The sequence below is a fragment of the Cetorhinus maximus genome, chromosome 16, assembly GCF_964194155.1.
Source record: "Cetorhinus maximus chromosome 16, sCetMax3.hap1.1, whole genome shotgun sequence".
Taxonomy (NCBI): Eukaryota; Metazoa; Chordata; class Chondrichthyes; order Lamniformes; family Cetorhinidae; genus Cetorhinus; species Cetorhinus maximus.
This window is the reverse complement of record NC_135894.1, coordinates 28,030,207-28,046,553: the sequence shown is the minus strand read 5'-3', so window position 1 is coordinate 28,046,553 and position 16,347 is coordinate 28,030,207. Positions and strand designations below refer to the sequence as shown.

General features: G+C 45.3%; 1 protein-coding gene across 1 annotated transcript in view; it reads right to left on the bottom strand.

Annotated features, from left to right (window-relative positions):
• Nucleotides 1-16,347, bottom strand: part of phldb2b (pleckstrin homology-like domain, family B, member 2b) — a 224,653-nt gene that overhangs the window by 32,650 nt on the left and 175,656 nt on the right. Inside the window, exon 17 of the mRNA XM_078559568.1 lies at nt 13,488-13,593. Within this exon, the coding sequence (XP_078415694.1) occupies nt 13,488-13,593 (106 nt within the window). The remainder of the gene's footprint in view (nt 1-13,487; nt 13,594-16,347) is intronic.

The window sequence follows — 16,347 nt, the reverse complement described above, 5'->3', positions numbered from 1 at the left end:
AATGGATGCTGTGGTGTGAACCTCCAGTCAGCAGAATTCAGTGTGAGTACTGGGTCTGTGTTGATAAACCATCAGAAATCCCCCAACCAGATGACAATGTCTGAATGAATTAGCTATCTGACATTGCACAGATCATTGGTCCCCATTCAGGTCGCCAATTCTCCAGAACTGTACTTGGGGTCTCCAAGAATTTCCTGGGCACTGCTGAGAGCCACTCTGGGAGAAATACCATTGGGACACTGAAGAAAAAATATCGCATTTTAAGTACCTTCGAACACTTTTGCTTATGAATTACAAATATATTGGATATGGAGGGAGAAAGGCAGTTTAACTAGAGGTGGAAAGTCATGGTGATATCTCCAGGAATATGTCCAGCCAGTGTTGACAACCCAAGATCCCATACATGGAGCAGCCATGTTAGCACATGGCAAACTTCGATTTTACCCCAACGTGATACAAGAATCCCGGGCAGCGAGGGGGACCAAACTACATGGGGACTTTCTGCTGGTCTTATGTTTACCTCTTCCAGCAGAGACCAGCAGGTTGTAATGAGCTGTAACCACTGGTGTTCCCATACAGAAGGAACACAGCCTGACCTCACTCCCTCAGCTCAGTCACCTTCCCATAGCCTTGCCTCTGTAATGGGCTTCTGTCAGCAGTTTTCTAAATATGCACTAATGCACTGCACATAACTCCACACTCCAGCTCACTGGGTTGGGATCTCAGCTGTCCAATCATTCACAGGTTCATCACCCATCGCAGAGAGACTGGCAAAATCTGCACTCGTGGGGTGGGAAAGGTGTGCGTACGAAGGCGTCTGTAAAACCTTGTACACAAACTAACAGCGCTGGAAAGAGTCAGCAGCTCAGGCAGCGTTGGGGGGAGCCCAGCAGTTCATGTTTCAGGAATCTCAAAGGGTGTGCTGCCTACTTGGTGCCAGGATAACGGGCATCTTACGGCAGCTGGAGAGGAACTTGTAAAGGAAGGGGGGTGGTGGGGGTGGTAAATCCAGCTGTCATGCTCCACGTTGGAATGAACAATATAGGTGGGAATGGGGAGGAGGTCGTGCTGAAAGCGTATCAGGAGTTCGGCATTAAATTAAAAAGCAGGGCCTTGAGGGTAATAGTCTCGGGGTTATTGCCCAAGCCTTGTACAAATTGCCTCAGCAGCAAACAGATCAGGTGGATAAAGGGCTGGTGTGGAAAAGAGGGATTGCTTTTCAAGAGACACTGGTACCAGTTCTGGGACAGGAAGGAGCTGTACCAATGGGATGAGCTCCATCTGAACCAGGATGGGACCAACGTCCTGGTGGAAAGGACAGATAGGGAGGTGGCAAGTACTTTGAATGAGTAAGATGGGGTGGTTAGAGTAGAAATCTAAAAGGATGCTTAAATGTGAAGTGAGAGGAAATCCTGTTAAAAAATAGTTAAAATGTCTATACAACAATGCATACAGTGTCCAGAATAAAACATGGCAGCTGCAGGCAATCATGCAGTGCGAGGAACCAGATGCAGGAGGGGGTATTGAGACATGTCTACAGAAAGATCAAGGCAGGGATTTAAACATTGCAGGGTGTCACATATTTAGAAAAAGTAGAGAAGTAAAAAGGGAGGTGGAGTATCTGTACTTATTCAGGATAATAATGACAGTAGGAAAAAAAGGACACAGCTATCAGCAAGACAGTAAGAGAGATAAAAGTGAATAAAGGATTGTCACACTAATTGGCCTCACTGCAGACCACCTCTTAGTGGAAGAGAGGTGAAGGAAGAAATATGTGGACAAATTAGAAATTGAATAAAAAGCACATAATAATAATCATGGGGGTTTCAACTATCCTGATATTAATTGGACAGAAGAGGTAGGTAAATGGGACAAGGAATGGACTTCCTACAGTGTGCCAAGGGCCTTCTTTCCTAACCAATACATTAAAAAACAGAACAAGTGAAGGTTTGCTATTGGATCTTGTAATGGAGAATGAGCCAGAGCAGATAAGAGAAGTAAAAGAAAGGGAACATCTAATCTAGGCAATAGTGACCATAATATAATATGCTTTAAGGTGATGATAGAGGTGGACATAAATATGATGAAAACCACATTAATAGATTAGAGAAAGGCTAATTTTGAGGGGCTAAGAACCTTGGGGAGATAAAATGGGCAACAATATTGGCAATCAAGAATGTAGAATAACAATGGGAAACATTTAAAATGGTGTTCAACAGAATGCAGGAAAAATATATTCTGCAAAAAGGAAAGAACAAGCTAAAGATTAATGAGATCCCACGGATGAGTAAAGACATAAGGGGACAACTGAGGGTGAGGAAAGAGGGAAACATTAAGTACACAGGCAGCAGAGGAGTGCAGGATAAGAGGATACAAAGAAATTATGAGCAAAGTTTTTTTAAAAACTATTAGGAAGGCAAAGAGGAACTATGAAAGTAAATTATCAAAAACGTCAAACAAAATCATAAAATATTTCACAGGAACAACAATTTTTAAAAAAGGAAGGCTGTGATGAGAATAGACCATTAAGGGATAGACACGATAATACCACAAGAAATGAGAGATAGCAGAAATGTTAAATAATTATTTCACGTTGGTTTTTACCAGGGAGTAGAGCAGATAGGCATGATGTTCAATGGTGAGATAAATAAGAAGATAGGTGCATTTAAAATAAAAAGGGGAAAAATTGAACAAACTAAAACTCAGAGGATAAAGCTCTGGGTCTGGATGGATTGCATCCACATAGTTGAAAAGAATATAGGAAAAAGAGAGCTGAGGTATCACTGTGCATACTTAGTAACTCATCTGAAAAAGGTGTGGTGTCAGAGGGCTGCTGGATAATAAACGTAATTCCGATAGGTAAGTGGAACAGAGCAGAAACCGGGGATTATAGACCAGTCAGCTGGATATCATTGGAAGTTAAAATAGTGGAATCCCAGTAAAGAAATTAGAAGAACATCTTGAAATGAGAAATATGATAATGAATAGTTAAACAGTCAGCATAGATTTCAAAATGGAAAACCTTGCTTGGCTAACCCAACTGTATTTTTTTGAGGAAGTAACAGAGAAAGTCGACAGTGATAATGTGGTAGATGTAATTTATCTGCATTTTCAAAGGACCTCCAATAAGGTGTACCATAATGGACTAATGAATAAGGTTAGAGAATGTGGGAGAAGTGGCAGAACGGATTGCTAGCTGTTATGAAGACAGAGCGCAGAGAGTGGGAGTGAAGTGTAGCTATCAGAGTGACAGGCGGGAAGTGGTGTTCCACAAGGATCAGGGCTGGGCCCACTGCTGTTCAGTTTACATTAATCATTTGGACTTTGGAATCAAAAACACAAATTCTAAATTTATGGATGACACCAAATTGGGGGAATGGTCATTACTGAGGAAGACTGCAATAAATTCCAGGAGGACATTAATAAACCTGCGGAATGGGCAAATAATTGGCAAATTAAATTCAACACAGATAAATGTGAGGTGGTACATTTTGGTAGGAAGAATAGGGAGGTCACTTATTACTTGGAGGGTCTAAGTCGAAGTGGGGTAGAGGAACAGAGAGATCTCAAGAGTACAAATACATCAACGCAACAAGGCAACAAACCAAGCACTGGGTTTTATTTCTAGAGGGATAGAATTGAAAAGTAGGGAAGTTATGCTAAACCCATATCAATCCTTGGTTATATCACACTCAGAGAATACTGTGTGCAGTTCTGGTCACCATATTATAAAAAGGATATAGGGGCACCGGGGAGGGTACAGAGAAAATTTACAAGGATGATCCCAGAAATGCATGGACATAATAGGAAAGGAATGATAGGCTGGGTCTCCATTCTCTTCAAAAAAGGAAACAGAGGGGTGATCTAATACAGATCTTTAAAGAGAAGAAAGGTTTTGATAAAGTGGATACAGAGAGAATGTTTCCTCTTGTGGGGAAGAGCAGAAATAGAGGCCATCAATATAAGATAGTCACCAAGAAATCCAATAGGGAATTTAGAAGAAACACAGAGTGGTGAGAATGTGGAACTTGCTACCACACGGAGTGGTTAGAGTGAAGAGTATAGAAGGGTTTGAAGGTGGTGGGGTAACTAGACAAACATATGATGGAAAGGGAATAGAGGGTTACAATGATAGATTTAGATGAGAAAAGATGGGGAGGAAGCTCGGCAGAGCATAGACACTGGAATGGACTGGTTGGGCCGAATGTCCTGTTTTTGTGCCGTGTACCTAATGTAATGCAGGCAGCCATTTAACAAGGACTCGCCTCTGAAGTGTGAGCTCTCCAAAGATGTCAACTGACCTGCTGACCGCTTCCATCACTTTGCCTTCCTGACTTTGATATCCAGCAACTGCAGGTTTATGGCATTTTTCAAAAAAAATAATATATCAAGGTGCCCCATCAAAATGATGACCAGTGATACCGCACACAGCACAGTGATCAGTAATATCGCACACAGCACAGGGACCAGTAATATCACACACAGCACAGTGACCAGTAATATCACACACAGCACAGTGACCAGCAATATCACACACAGCACAGTGACCAGCAATATCACACACAGCACATAGACCAGTAATATCGCACACAGCACAAGGACCAGTAATATCACACACAACACAGTGACCAGCAATATCACACACAGCAGTGATCAGTAATATCGCACATAGCACAGTGACCAGTAATATTGCACACAGCACAGCGACCAGTAATATTGCACACAGCACAATGACCAGTAATATCACACACAACACAGTGACGAGCAATATCACACACAACACAGTGACCAGTAATATCGCACACAGCACAGGGACCAGTAATATCACACACAACACAGTGACCAGCAATATCACACACAACACAGTGACCAGCAATATCACACACAGCAGTGATCAGTAATATCGCACACAGCACAGTGACCAGTAATATCGCACACAGCACAGTGACCAGTAATATCGCATACAGCACAGTGACCAGTAATATCACACACAGCACAGTGACCAGTAATATCACAGACAGCACAGTGACCAGCAATATCACACACAGCACAGTGACCAGCAATATCATACACAGCACAGTGACCAGCAATATCACACACAGCAGTGACCAGTAATATCGCACACAGCACAGGGACCAGTAATATCACACACAACACAGTGACCAGCAATATCACACACAGCAGTGATCAGTAATATCGCACATAGCACAGTGACCAGTAATATTGCACACAGCACAGTGACCAGTAATATCACACACAACACAGTGACCAGCAATATCACACACAACACAGTGACCAGTAATATTGCACACAGCACAGGGACCAGTAATATCACACACAACACAGTGACCAGTAATATCACACACAGCACAGTGATCAGTAATATTGCACACAACACAGGAACCAGTAATATCACACACAGCAGAGTGACCAGTAATATCTCACGCAGCACAGTGACCAGTAATATCACACACAACACAGTGTCCAGTAATATCACACACAGCAGTGATCAACAATATCACACACAACACAGAGACCAGTAATATCACACACAGCACAGGGACCAGTAATATCGCACACAGCACAGAGACCAGTGATATCACACACAACACAGTGACCAGTAATATCACACACAGCAGCGACCAGTGATATTGCACACAGCAGAGGCCAGTGATATTGCACACAGCACAGTGACCAGTGATATCACACACAGCAGTGACCAGTAATATCACACACAGCAGTGACCAATAATATCACACACAGCACAGTTGACCAGTAATATCACACACAGCACAGTGATCAGCAATATCACACACAGCACAGTGACCAGCAATATCAAACACAGCACAGTGACCAGAAATATCACACACAACACAGTGACCAGTAATATCACACACAGCACAGGGACCAGTAATATCACACACAACACAGTGACCAGAAATATCACACACAGCAGTGATCAGTAATATCGCACATAGCACAGTGACCAGTAATATTGCACACAGCACAGTGACCAGTAATATCACACACAACACAGTGACCAGTAATATCACACACAGCACAGTGACCAGTAATATCACACACAGCACAGTGACCAGTAATATCGCACACAGCACAGTGACCAGTAATATCACAGGCAGCACAGTGACCAGTAATATCACACACAGCAGTGACCAGTAATATCGCACACAGCAGAGGCCCGTGATATTACACATAGCAGTGACCAGTAACATCAGACAGAGCAGAGCGACAACTAATATCACGCACAGCACACAGACCAGTAATATCATGCACAGCAGAGACCAGTAATACCATACACAGCAGTGACCAGTAGCGTCACAAACAGTACAGAGGCCAGTAATATCATGTGCAGCACAGAGGCCAGTAGTATCACACACAGCAGAGTCCAGAAATATCACACAAAGCAGTGACCAGTAAAATCAAATACTGCACAGTGACCAGTAAATGCTCACGAACAAGTGACCAAAAAAATCACTCACAGCACAGAGACCAGTAATACCCCACACAGCCCAGTGGCCAGTAATAGATTACACAGCAGTGATCAGTAGTAGCACACACACCACAGTGACCAGTGATATCACACAGAACAGAGTGACCAGTGATGTCACACAGAACAGAGTGACCAATAATATCAAACACAGCACAGTGACCAGTAATATCACATCCAGCAGAGGGACCAGTAATATATCACAGTGACCAGTAACATCACACACAGCACAGAAACCACTAATATCTCATACAGCAGTGACCAGTAATATCAAACACAGCAGTGACCAGTAATATCACACGCAGCAGTGATCAGTAATATATCACATGCAGCAGTGACCAGTAATATCTCACACAGCAGTGACCAGTAATATCTCACACAGCAGTGACCAGTAATATCTCACACAGCAGTGACCAGTAATATCTCACACAGCAGTGACCAGTAATATCTCACACAGCAGTGACCAGTAATATCAAACAGAACACAGAATCCACTAATATCTCACAAAGCAGCAACCAGTAATTCCACACACAGCAGTGACCAGTAATATCACAGACAGCACAGAGGCCAGTGATAGCGCGCTCAGCAGTGACCAGTAATATCTCACACAGTAGTAAATTAACACAATGACCAGGAATATCATACACAGCAGTGACCAATAATATCAAACGCAGCACAGTGACAATAACACCACACACACAGCACAGTGACCAATAACACCACACACATAGCACAGTGACCAATAATATCAGACACTGTACAGTGAACACTAATATCACACACAGCACAGAGACCAGTAATATTGCACACAGCACAGTGATAAGTAATATCACACATAGTGACCAGTAATCTCAGATACAGTGACCATTAAATTAACACAGAGCTCAGTGATCATTAATATCACACAGAGCACAAAGGCCAGTAATATCGCACAAAGCACTGAGGCCAGTAATATCACAGAGGTCGGTAAATGGTAAAATCACACACAGGACAGTGACCAGCAATATCACACACAGCACAGTGACCCACAATATCACAGACAGAAGTGACCTGCAGTATCACACAGCACAGTGATCAGTAATATGACACACAGCAGTTACCAGTAATATCATACAGAGACCGGTAATATCACACACAGTGACCAGTAAATTAACGCACAGTGACCAGTAATATCATACACAGCATTGACGAGAAATATTGCACACAGCAATGACCAGTGATGTCACACACAGCTCAGTGACCAGTCACATGGCACATAGCACAGTGACCAATAATATTGCACAGAGCACAGTGACCAGTAACATTTCACTCAGCAGTGACCAGTAATATCTCACACAGCAGTGACCGATAAATTAAATCAGTGCCCAGTGACCAATATTATCATACACAGCAGTGCCTAGTCATATCGCACACAGCACAGTGACCAGTAATATCACACACAGCAGTGATCAGTAATATCGCACACAGCACAGTGACCAGTAATATCACACACAACACAGTGACCAGTAATATCACACACAGCACAGTAACCAGTAATATCACACACAGCACAGTGACCAGTAATATCGCACACAGCAGTGACCAGCAATATCACACACAGCAGTGACCAGCAATATCACACAGAGCACAGTGACCAGCAATATCACACAGAGCACAGTGACCAGCAATATCACACAGAGCACAGTGACCAGCAATATCACACACAGCACAGTGACCAGCAATATCACACACAGCAGTGACCAGCAATATCACACACAGCACAGTGACCAGCAATATCACACACATCACAGTGACCAGCAATATCACACACAGTGACCAGTAAGTTAACGCAGAGCTCAGTGACCAGTAATATCACACATAGAACACAAAGGCCAGCAATATCGCATGCTGCATGGAGGCCAGTGACCAATAATATCTCAGACAACACAGTGACCCATAATATTACACACAGCACAGTGACCAGTAATACCACACAGCGCAGTTACTAGTACTATCGCACTCAGCACAGTGATCAGTAATATCACACACAGTGACCAGTAATATCAGACAGAGCAGTGACCAGTCATATCATACAGAGCACACTGACCAGCAGTATCACACAGAGCACACTGACCAGCAGTATCACACAGAGCACACTGACCAGCAGTATCACACAGAGCACACTGACCAGCAGTATCACACAGAGCACACTGACCAGCAGTATCACACAGAGCACACTGACCAGCAGTATCACACAGAGCACACTGACCAGCAGTATCACACACAGCACACTGACCCGCAGTATCACACACAGCACACTGACCCGCAGTATCACACAGAGCACACTGACCCGCAGTATCACACAGAGCACACTGACCCGCAGTATCACACAGAGCACACTGACCAGCAGTATCACACAGAGCACACTGACCCGCAGTATCACACAGAGCACACTGACCAGCAGTATCAGACAGAGCACACTGACCAGCAGTATCAGACAGAGCACACTGACCAACAGTATCAGACAGAGCACACTGACCCGCAGTGTCACACAGAGCACACTGACCCGCAGTGTCACACAGAGCACACTGACCCGCAGTGTCACACAGAGCACACTGACCCGCAGTGTCACACAGAGCACACTGACCCGCAGTGTCACACAGAGCACACTGACCCGCAGTATCAGACAGAGCACACTGACCAACAGTATCAGACAGAGCACACTGACCCGCAGTGTCACACAGAGCACACTGACCCGCAGTGTCACACAGAGCACACTGACCCGCAGTGTCACACAGAGCACACTGACCCGCAGTGTCACACAGAGCACACTGACCCGCAGTGTCACACAGAGCACACTGACCCGCAGTGTCACACAGAGCACACTGACCCGCAGTGTCACACACAGCAGTGACCCGCAGTGTCACACAGAGCACACTGACCCGCAGTGTCACACAGAGCACACTGACCCGCAGTGTCACACAGAGCACACTGACCCGCAGTGTCACACAGAGCACACTGACCCGCAGTGTCACACAGAGCACACTGACCCACAGTGTCACACAGAGCACACTGACCAGCAGTATCACACAGAGCACACTGACCAGCAGTATCACACACAGCACACTGACCCGCAGTATCACACACAGCACACTGACCCGCAGTATCACACAGAGCACACTGACCCGCAGTATCACACAGAGCACACTGACCCGCAGTATCACACAGAGCACACTGACCAGCAGTATCACACAGAGCACACTGACCCGCAGTATCACACAGAGCACACTGACCAGCAGTATCAGACAGAGCACACTGACCAGCAGTATCAGACAGAGCACACTGACCAACAGTATCAGACAGAGCACACTGACCCGCAGTGTCACACAGAGCACACTGACCCGCAGTGTCACACAGAGCACACTGACCCGCAGTGTCACACAGAGCACACTGACCCGCAGTGTCACACAGAGCACACTGACCCGCAGTGTCACACAGAGCACACTGACCCGCAGTATCAGACAGAGCACACTGACCAACAGTATCAGACAGAGCACACTGACCCGCAGTGTCACACAGAGCACACTGACCCGCAGTGTCACACAGAGCACACTGACCCGCAGTGTCACACAGAGCACACTGACCCGCAGTGTCACACAGAGCACACTGACCCGCAGTGTCACACAGAGCACACTGACCCGCAGTGTCACACAGAGCACACTGACCCGCAGTGTCACACACAGCAGTGACCCGCAGTGTCACACAGAGCACACTGACCCGCAGTGTCACACAGAGCACACTGACCCGCAGTGTCACACAGAGCACACTGACCCGCAGTGTCACACAGAGCACACTGACCCGCAGTGTCACACAGAGCACACTGACCCGCAGTGTCACACAGAGCACACTGACCCACAGTGTCACACAGAGCACACTGACCCGCAGTGTCACACAGAGCTCACTGACCCGCAGTGTCACACAGAGCACACTGACCCGCAGTGTCACACAGAGCACACTGACCCGCAGTGTCACACAGAGCACACTGACCCGCAGTGTCACACAGAGCACACTGACCCGCAGTGTCACACAGAGCACACTGACCCGCAGTGTCACACAGAGCACACTGACCAGCAGTATCACACACAGCACAGTGACTAGTAATATCACACAATGACCAGTGATGTCACATACAGCAATGACCAGTAATGTCACACACAGCTCAGTGACCTGTCACATGGTACACAGCAGTGACCAGTAATATTGCACAGAGCACAATGAAGGGTAATATGGCACTAAACACAGTGACCAGTAATATTTCACTCAGCAGTGACCAGTAATATCACACACAGCAGTGACTGGTAAATTAAATCACAATGACCAGTAATATCATACATTTCACAGTGCCCAGTCACATCACACACTGCACAGTGACCAATAATATCGCACAGAACACAGTGACCAGTAATAATCACACAGTGACCAGTAATATTGCACTTAGCACTGTGACCAGTAACATTTTGCTCAGCACCTTGATCAGTGATATCACATGCATCACAGAGACCAATAAAATTACACCCAGTGCAGAGACCAGAAATATCACATACAGCACAGTAACCTGTAATATCACACACAGCGCAGTGACCACTGATACCACACACAGCGCAGTGACCACTGATACCACACACAGCAGTGACCAGCAATATCACACACAGCAGTGACCAGCAACATCACACACAGCAGTGACCAGCAACATCACACACAGCAGTGACCAGCAACATCACACACAGCAGTGACCAGCAACATCACACACAGCACAGTGACCAGTCATATCATACACAGCACAGTGACCAGTCATATCATACACAGCACAGAGACCTGTGATATCACGCACAGCAGAGTGGCCAGTAACAGCTCACAAACCACAGTGACCACTAATATCACACAGAGCACAATGACCAGTAATATCACGCACAGAGCAGTGACCAGTAATACCTCACAGCTCAGTTACTAGTAATATCTCACTCAGCACACTGATCAGTAATATCACACATACAGTGCCCAGTCATATCGCGCAAGGTGCCCAGTCATATCGCGCAAGGTGCCCAGTCATATCGCGCACGGTGACCAGTCATATCGCGCACGGTGACCAGTCATATCGCGCACGGTGACCAGTCATATTGCGCACGGTGACCAGTCATATTGCACATGGTGACCAGTCATATCGCACACGGTGACCAGTCATATCACACATGGCACAGTGACCAGAAAATTTGCACTCAGATGGGCAATAAATGCTGGCCCAGCCAGCGAAGCACACATTCTGTGAATGATTTTTTAAAAAGCACTCTGACCAGTAAATTAACACACAGTGACCAGTGATATCACACACAGCAGAGGCCAGTAATATTTCACACATCACAGTGACCAGTCACATGGCACACAGCATAGTGACCGACAATATCACACACAGCACAGTGACCGACAATATCACACACAGCACAGTGACCGACAATATCACACACAGCACAGTGACCGACAATATCACACATAGCAGTGACCGACAATATCACACACAGCAGTGACCGACAATATCACACACAGCACAGTGACCGACAATATCACACATAGCAGTGACCGACAATATCACACACAGCAGTGACCGACAATATCACACACAGCAGTGACCGACAATATCACACACAGCACAGTGACCGACAATATCACACACAGCACAGTGACCGACAATATCACACACAGCACAGTGACCGACAATATCACACATAGCAGTGACCGACAATATCACACACAGCAGTGACCGACAATATCACACACAGCACAGTGACCGACAATATCACACATAGCAGTGACCGACAATATCACACACAGCAGTGACCGACAATATCACACACAGCAGTGACCGACAATATCACACACAGCACAGTGACCGACAATATCACACACAGCACAGTGACCGACAATATCACACACAGCAGTGACCAACAATATCACACACAGCACAGTGACCAGTCATATCGCACACAGCACAGTGACCAGTCATATTGCACACAGCACAGTGACCAGTCATATCGCACACAGCACAGTGACCAGTAATATCACACACAGCAGTGACCAGTAATATCACACACAGCAGTGACCAGCAATATCACACACTAGCACAGTGACCAGTAATATCACACACAGCAGTGACCAACAATTTCACACACAGCAGTGACCAGTAATATCGCACGCAGCAGTGACCAGTAATAAAACAGGCAGCACAGTGACCAGTAATAAAACAGGCAGCACAGTGACCAGTAATAAAACAGGCAGCACAGTGACCAGTAATAAAACAGGCAGCACAGTGACCAGTAATATCGAACACAGCAAAGTGACAAGCTGTATCATACACAACACAGTGACCCATAATATCACACACAGTAATGACAACTAATATCACACACGGCAGTGACCAGTAATGTCACACACAGCAGTGAGCCGCAATACCACACACAGCACAGTGACCAGTAATATCGCAAGCAGAGCACCAAGGCCAGTAATATCACAGGCAGCACAGTGACCAGTAATATCACACACAGCGACCAGTAATATCACACACAGCGATCAGTAATATCACACACAGCACAGAGACCAGTAATATCACACACAGCACAGAGACCAGTAATATCACACACAGCACAGAGACCAGTAATGTCACACACAGCACAGAGACCAGTAATGTCACACACAGCACAGAGACCAGTAATGTCACACACAGCACAGAGACCAGTAATGTCACACACAGCACAGAGACCAGTAATGTCACACACAGCACAGAGACCAGTAATGTCACACACAGCACAGAGACCAGTAATATCACACACAGCACAGAGACCAGTAATATCACACACAGCACAGAGACCAGTAATATCACACACAGCACAGAGACCAGTTGGACATGGCCAATATTATGTAAAGTTGAGAGATTCTGGATCTGACATACCTTTGTGCCCTTGTAGCCTCCTGATATCCAGCTCATTGACAGCCGCTGTCAGGCTGTGAGGTAGAATGTTGCTGCAGCTGTTGCTTTGTACCAGTGGTGAGTGAGACTGCAGGGCCGATAGAAAAAGAGCCATTTTTTTTTACCAAGTAACTCGACTTTTCCAAAATGCTTCATTGAAGTGGCAACTGTTCAGAGCAATTTTAATTCCTTTATTCACATAAGTGGAGTCAGTTTTAGGAAATTAGATGGAGTGTAAAATCTGGACATGGTGTTGAATAAACTTAGTGGAGATGTGCTGGATACAGAACTACAACACCTTGTCCACTTTATCCAACCCGTGATCCCTCCACCAGAGATTCATGCACAACTGTGGACTCAGTGAATTTCACTTTGTTCCAGTCCCCTCCGAAGAGCATCACTTTGAAATGAAAATGATGACAACATTCAAATATATTACTATAGCTATCATTCTCTCAAAGCCAACTGTGCAAGCAGGCAGTCTAGAGTTATACTGTAGTGCGTGCATCACTACTAGTCACAGGAAGTAAGTCACGAAGGATCATGCACAGAGCCAGGCTCCCAGAGATCCAATTAGTCATATAAGTGGGGTTACGGGCAGCTTTCAAAACATCCAAGTGTGCGATAGATTACGAGGTGGTGGCCCCCCCAATGACCTGCACTAACTTCATCCAGGTGTTAATTCCAGCATTCAGCTGTGAAGAGCTCAATAAAATGTACTCCTTCTCGTTCATTACTGGCAAGGGCAATTTGTCGGCATTTTCCTCAGGAGCTTCCCTGATCAACCAGCGGAATATCAGTGGAAAAGTGAGGAGGAAAGACGTGCATTTAACTAGTGCCTTTCAACACCTTTTTTTTTTAAATTCTTTCACGGGATGTGGGCATCACTGGCAAGGCCAGCATTAACAAGTCAACCTCATTGCTGTGAACGTGGAGTTCCTGTAGGCCAGACTAGTTCAGGATGGCAGATTTCCTTCCCTACAGGACACCAGTGAATCAGATGGGTTTTAGAGACAATTGATGATGGTTTCATCACGGAGACCATCTCTCCATTCTAGAATTATTCATTAATTGAATTTAAATTCCACCAGCTGCTGTGGTGGGATTTGAACCTATGGCCCCAGAGCATCAGCCTGGGCCAATGGATTACTAGGTCCAGTGACATTTCCACTGCACCCCCACTTCTTTCAGGAATGTCCAGCTGTTGCACAGCTAATGAAGTATTTCTGTAGGGTGGTCAGTGTTGTAATGCAGGAAATTTTGTCATGAATTGTGGGTGTGTCTTAACTGGAGTAAAGCCAAATAATCTGGATGCTTTGATGTAAGAGAGGTAGAGGTAGAGGTACATTTGCATTTTGTTGAATAGAGCATTAAAGCAGTGAGGTGAAATCTGGCACCTAGCTAGCAGAGACACAGCAATGCTTATATTACTAATAAAATTGGTACTACGAAAGGGGTTATATTGTTAGAAGAGGTGGAGTTCAAAGAGGCTGGTGAAACAATGAGAATTTATATTCAATGAAATGTGCTGGATATAACTGATGGCAGGTTTCGTGTGTGTAGGGCAGAGGCAATGTAAGATCAAAGTAGCTGTAACCCTACGACTATCTCCACAGGAACCAAAGTGAAAAGAATCTCATTTTGAATTCCTAAGGTGAAAATGTTTTGCCTGGTGTTTGGTTAAGTCTGTGGGCTGCTGTTGCCGTAATGGAGATTAGTTTGGGAATTTGTTAAAAGTTATGGTAGTAGTAATTTGTAGCCATGTGTATATATTTAACTTGTGTAAATTAATAAAATGTTTCATTTAGTTTAATATAAAACCTCTTGCGAACTGGTGGTCTGATTCCTGAATTGAGCTGCATCCCAAACATACCACTTAAAAATAGAGGTCATGACAGTTGTTTAAAGTTTCCCTCTGCGATCTTTAAACAACTCAGCTTTACCAACTGCTGGGTCATAACAATTTGCACACAGCAAGATCCCATAAAGAGCAATGTGATAAATGGACAGATCATTGGTTTTCGTTGGTAAAATGCATGTTGGCCAGGGCACAGGGGATTTTTCACAGCCTGGAGGAGCCCCAGTTTCGCCTCTCAGGTCCTCTCCACCAGGGTATCAGCCTGGATTCCAGACATGAGTTCCAACCTCCGACAAAACAGTGAATGAGGTTTCAATGGCCAGTGGAAAGAATCTCCCAGGTAGTCCCCCCCCCCCCACCCGATATGTGGGCTATTAAGGTCAGCGCCAGATTTTGTGTTATACAGCACAAAGATCATTTCATACAGCCAGGAGGTGAAAATGCATACATTGCAGTTAAAACCTGTAATCGCCCAGCTCCAGAATCAAAACTCATGCAGATATGAAAGCGGAGGGGCACACTGAATCACAGCAGTAAACGCGGAATAGTTCACTGTGAGCATTCACACCCCTCACAAACAGGAGCTGGAAATGAATCCTCTCTTTCAGTTTGATGGCAGTGAGTCGGTGGCCGGGGTTTAACGTGACACACCAAGGGTTGTCTGTGCCCCTGCCTTTTTGCCTCACGCAGTTTCATGAAGACTGCTTTCAGGTTCACAGACCAACCAGCTTAACATCAAGCCTTTGATTAAATAAATGGCTTTCATCCTTCAAACACAGGCAGAGAGATCCTCACTGGCTGTGACTCAGTTTCACAGCTTTATAGCCTAGCTGGGTCAAAGAGTAGGCTAACTTTTCAATTGAATCCTTCTGTTCTATTTGCCCAAGGGGCCCACATCTCACATCCTTGTGATAAATTAAACCAGGGCCCACAGGGTCATTTTTGATGTTCCCTTCTTTGTTCCTGAGTTTGGAAGCTGTGTTT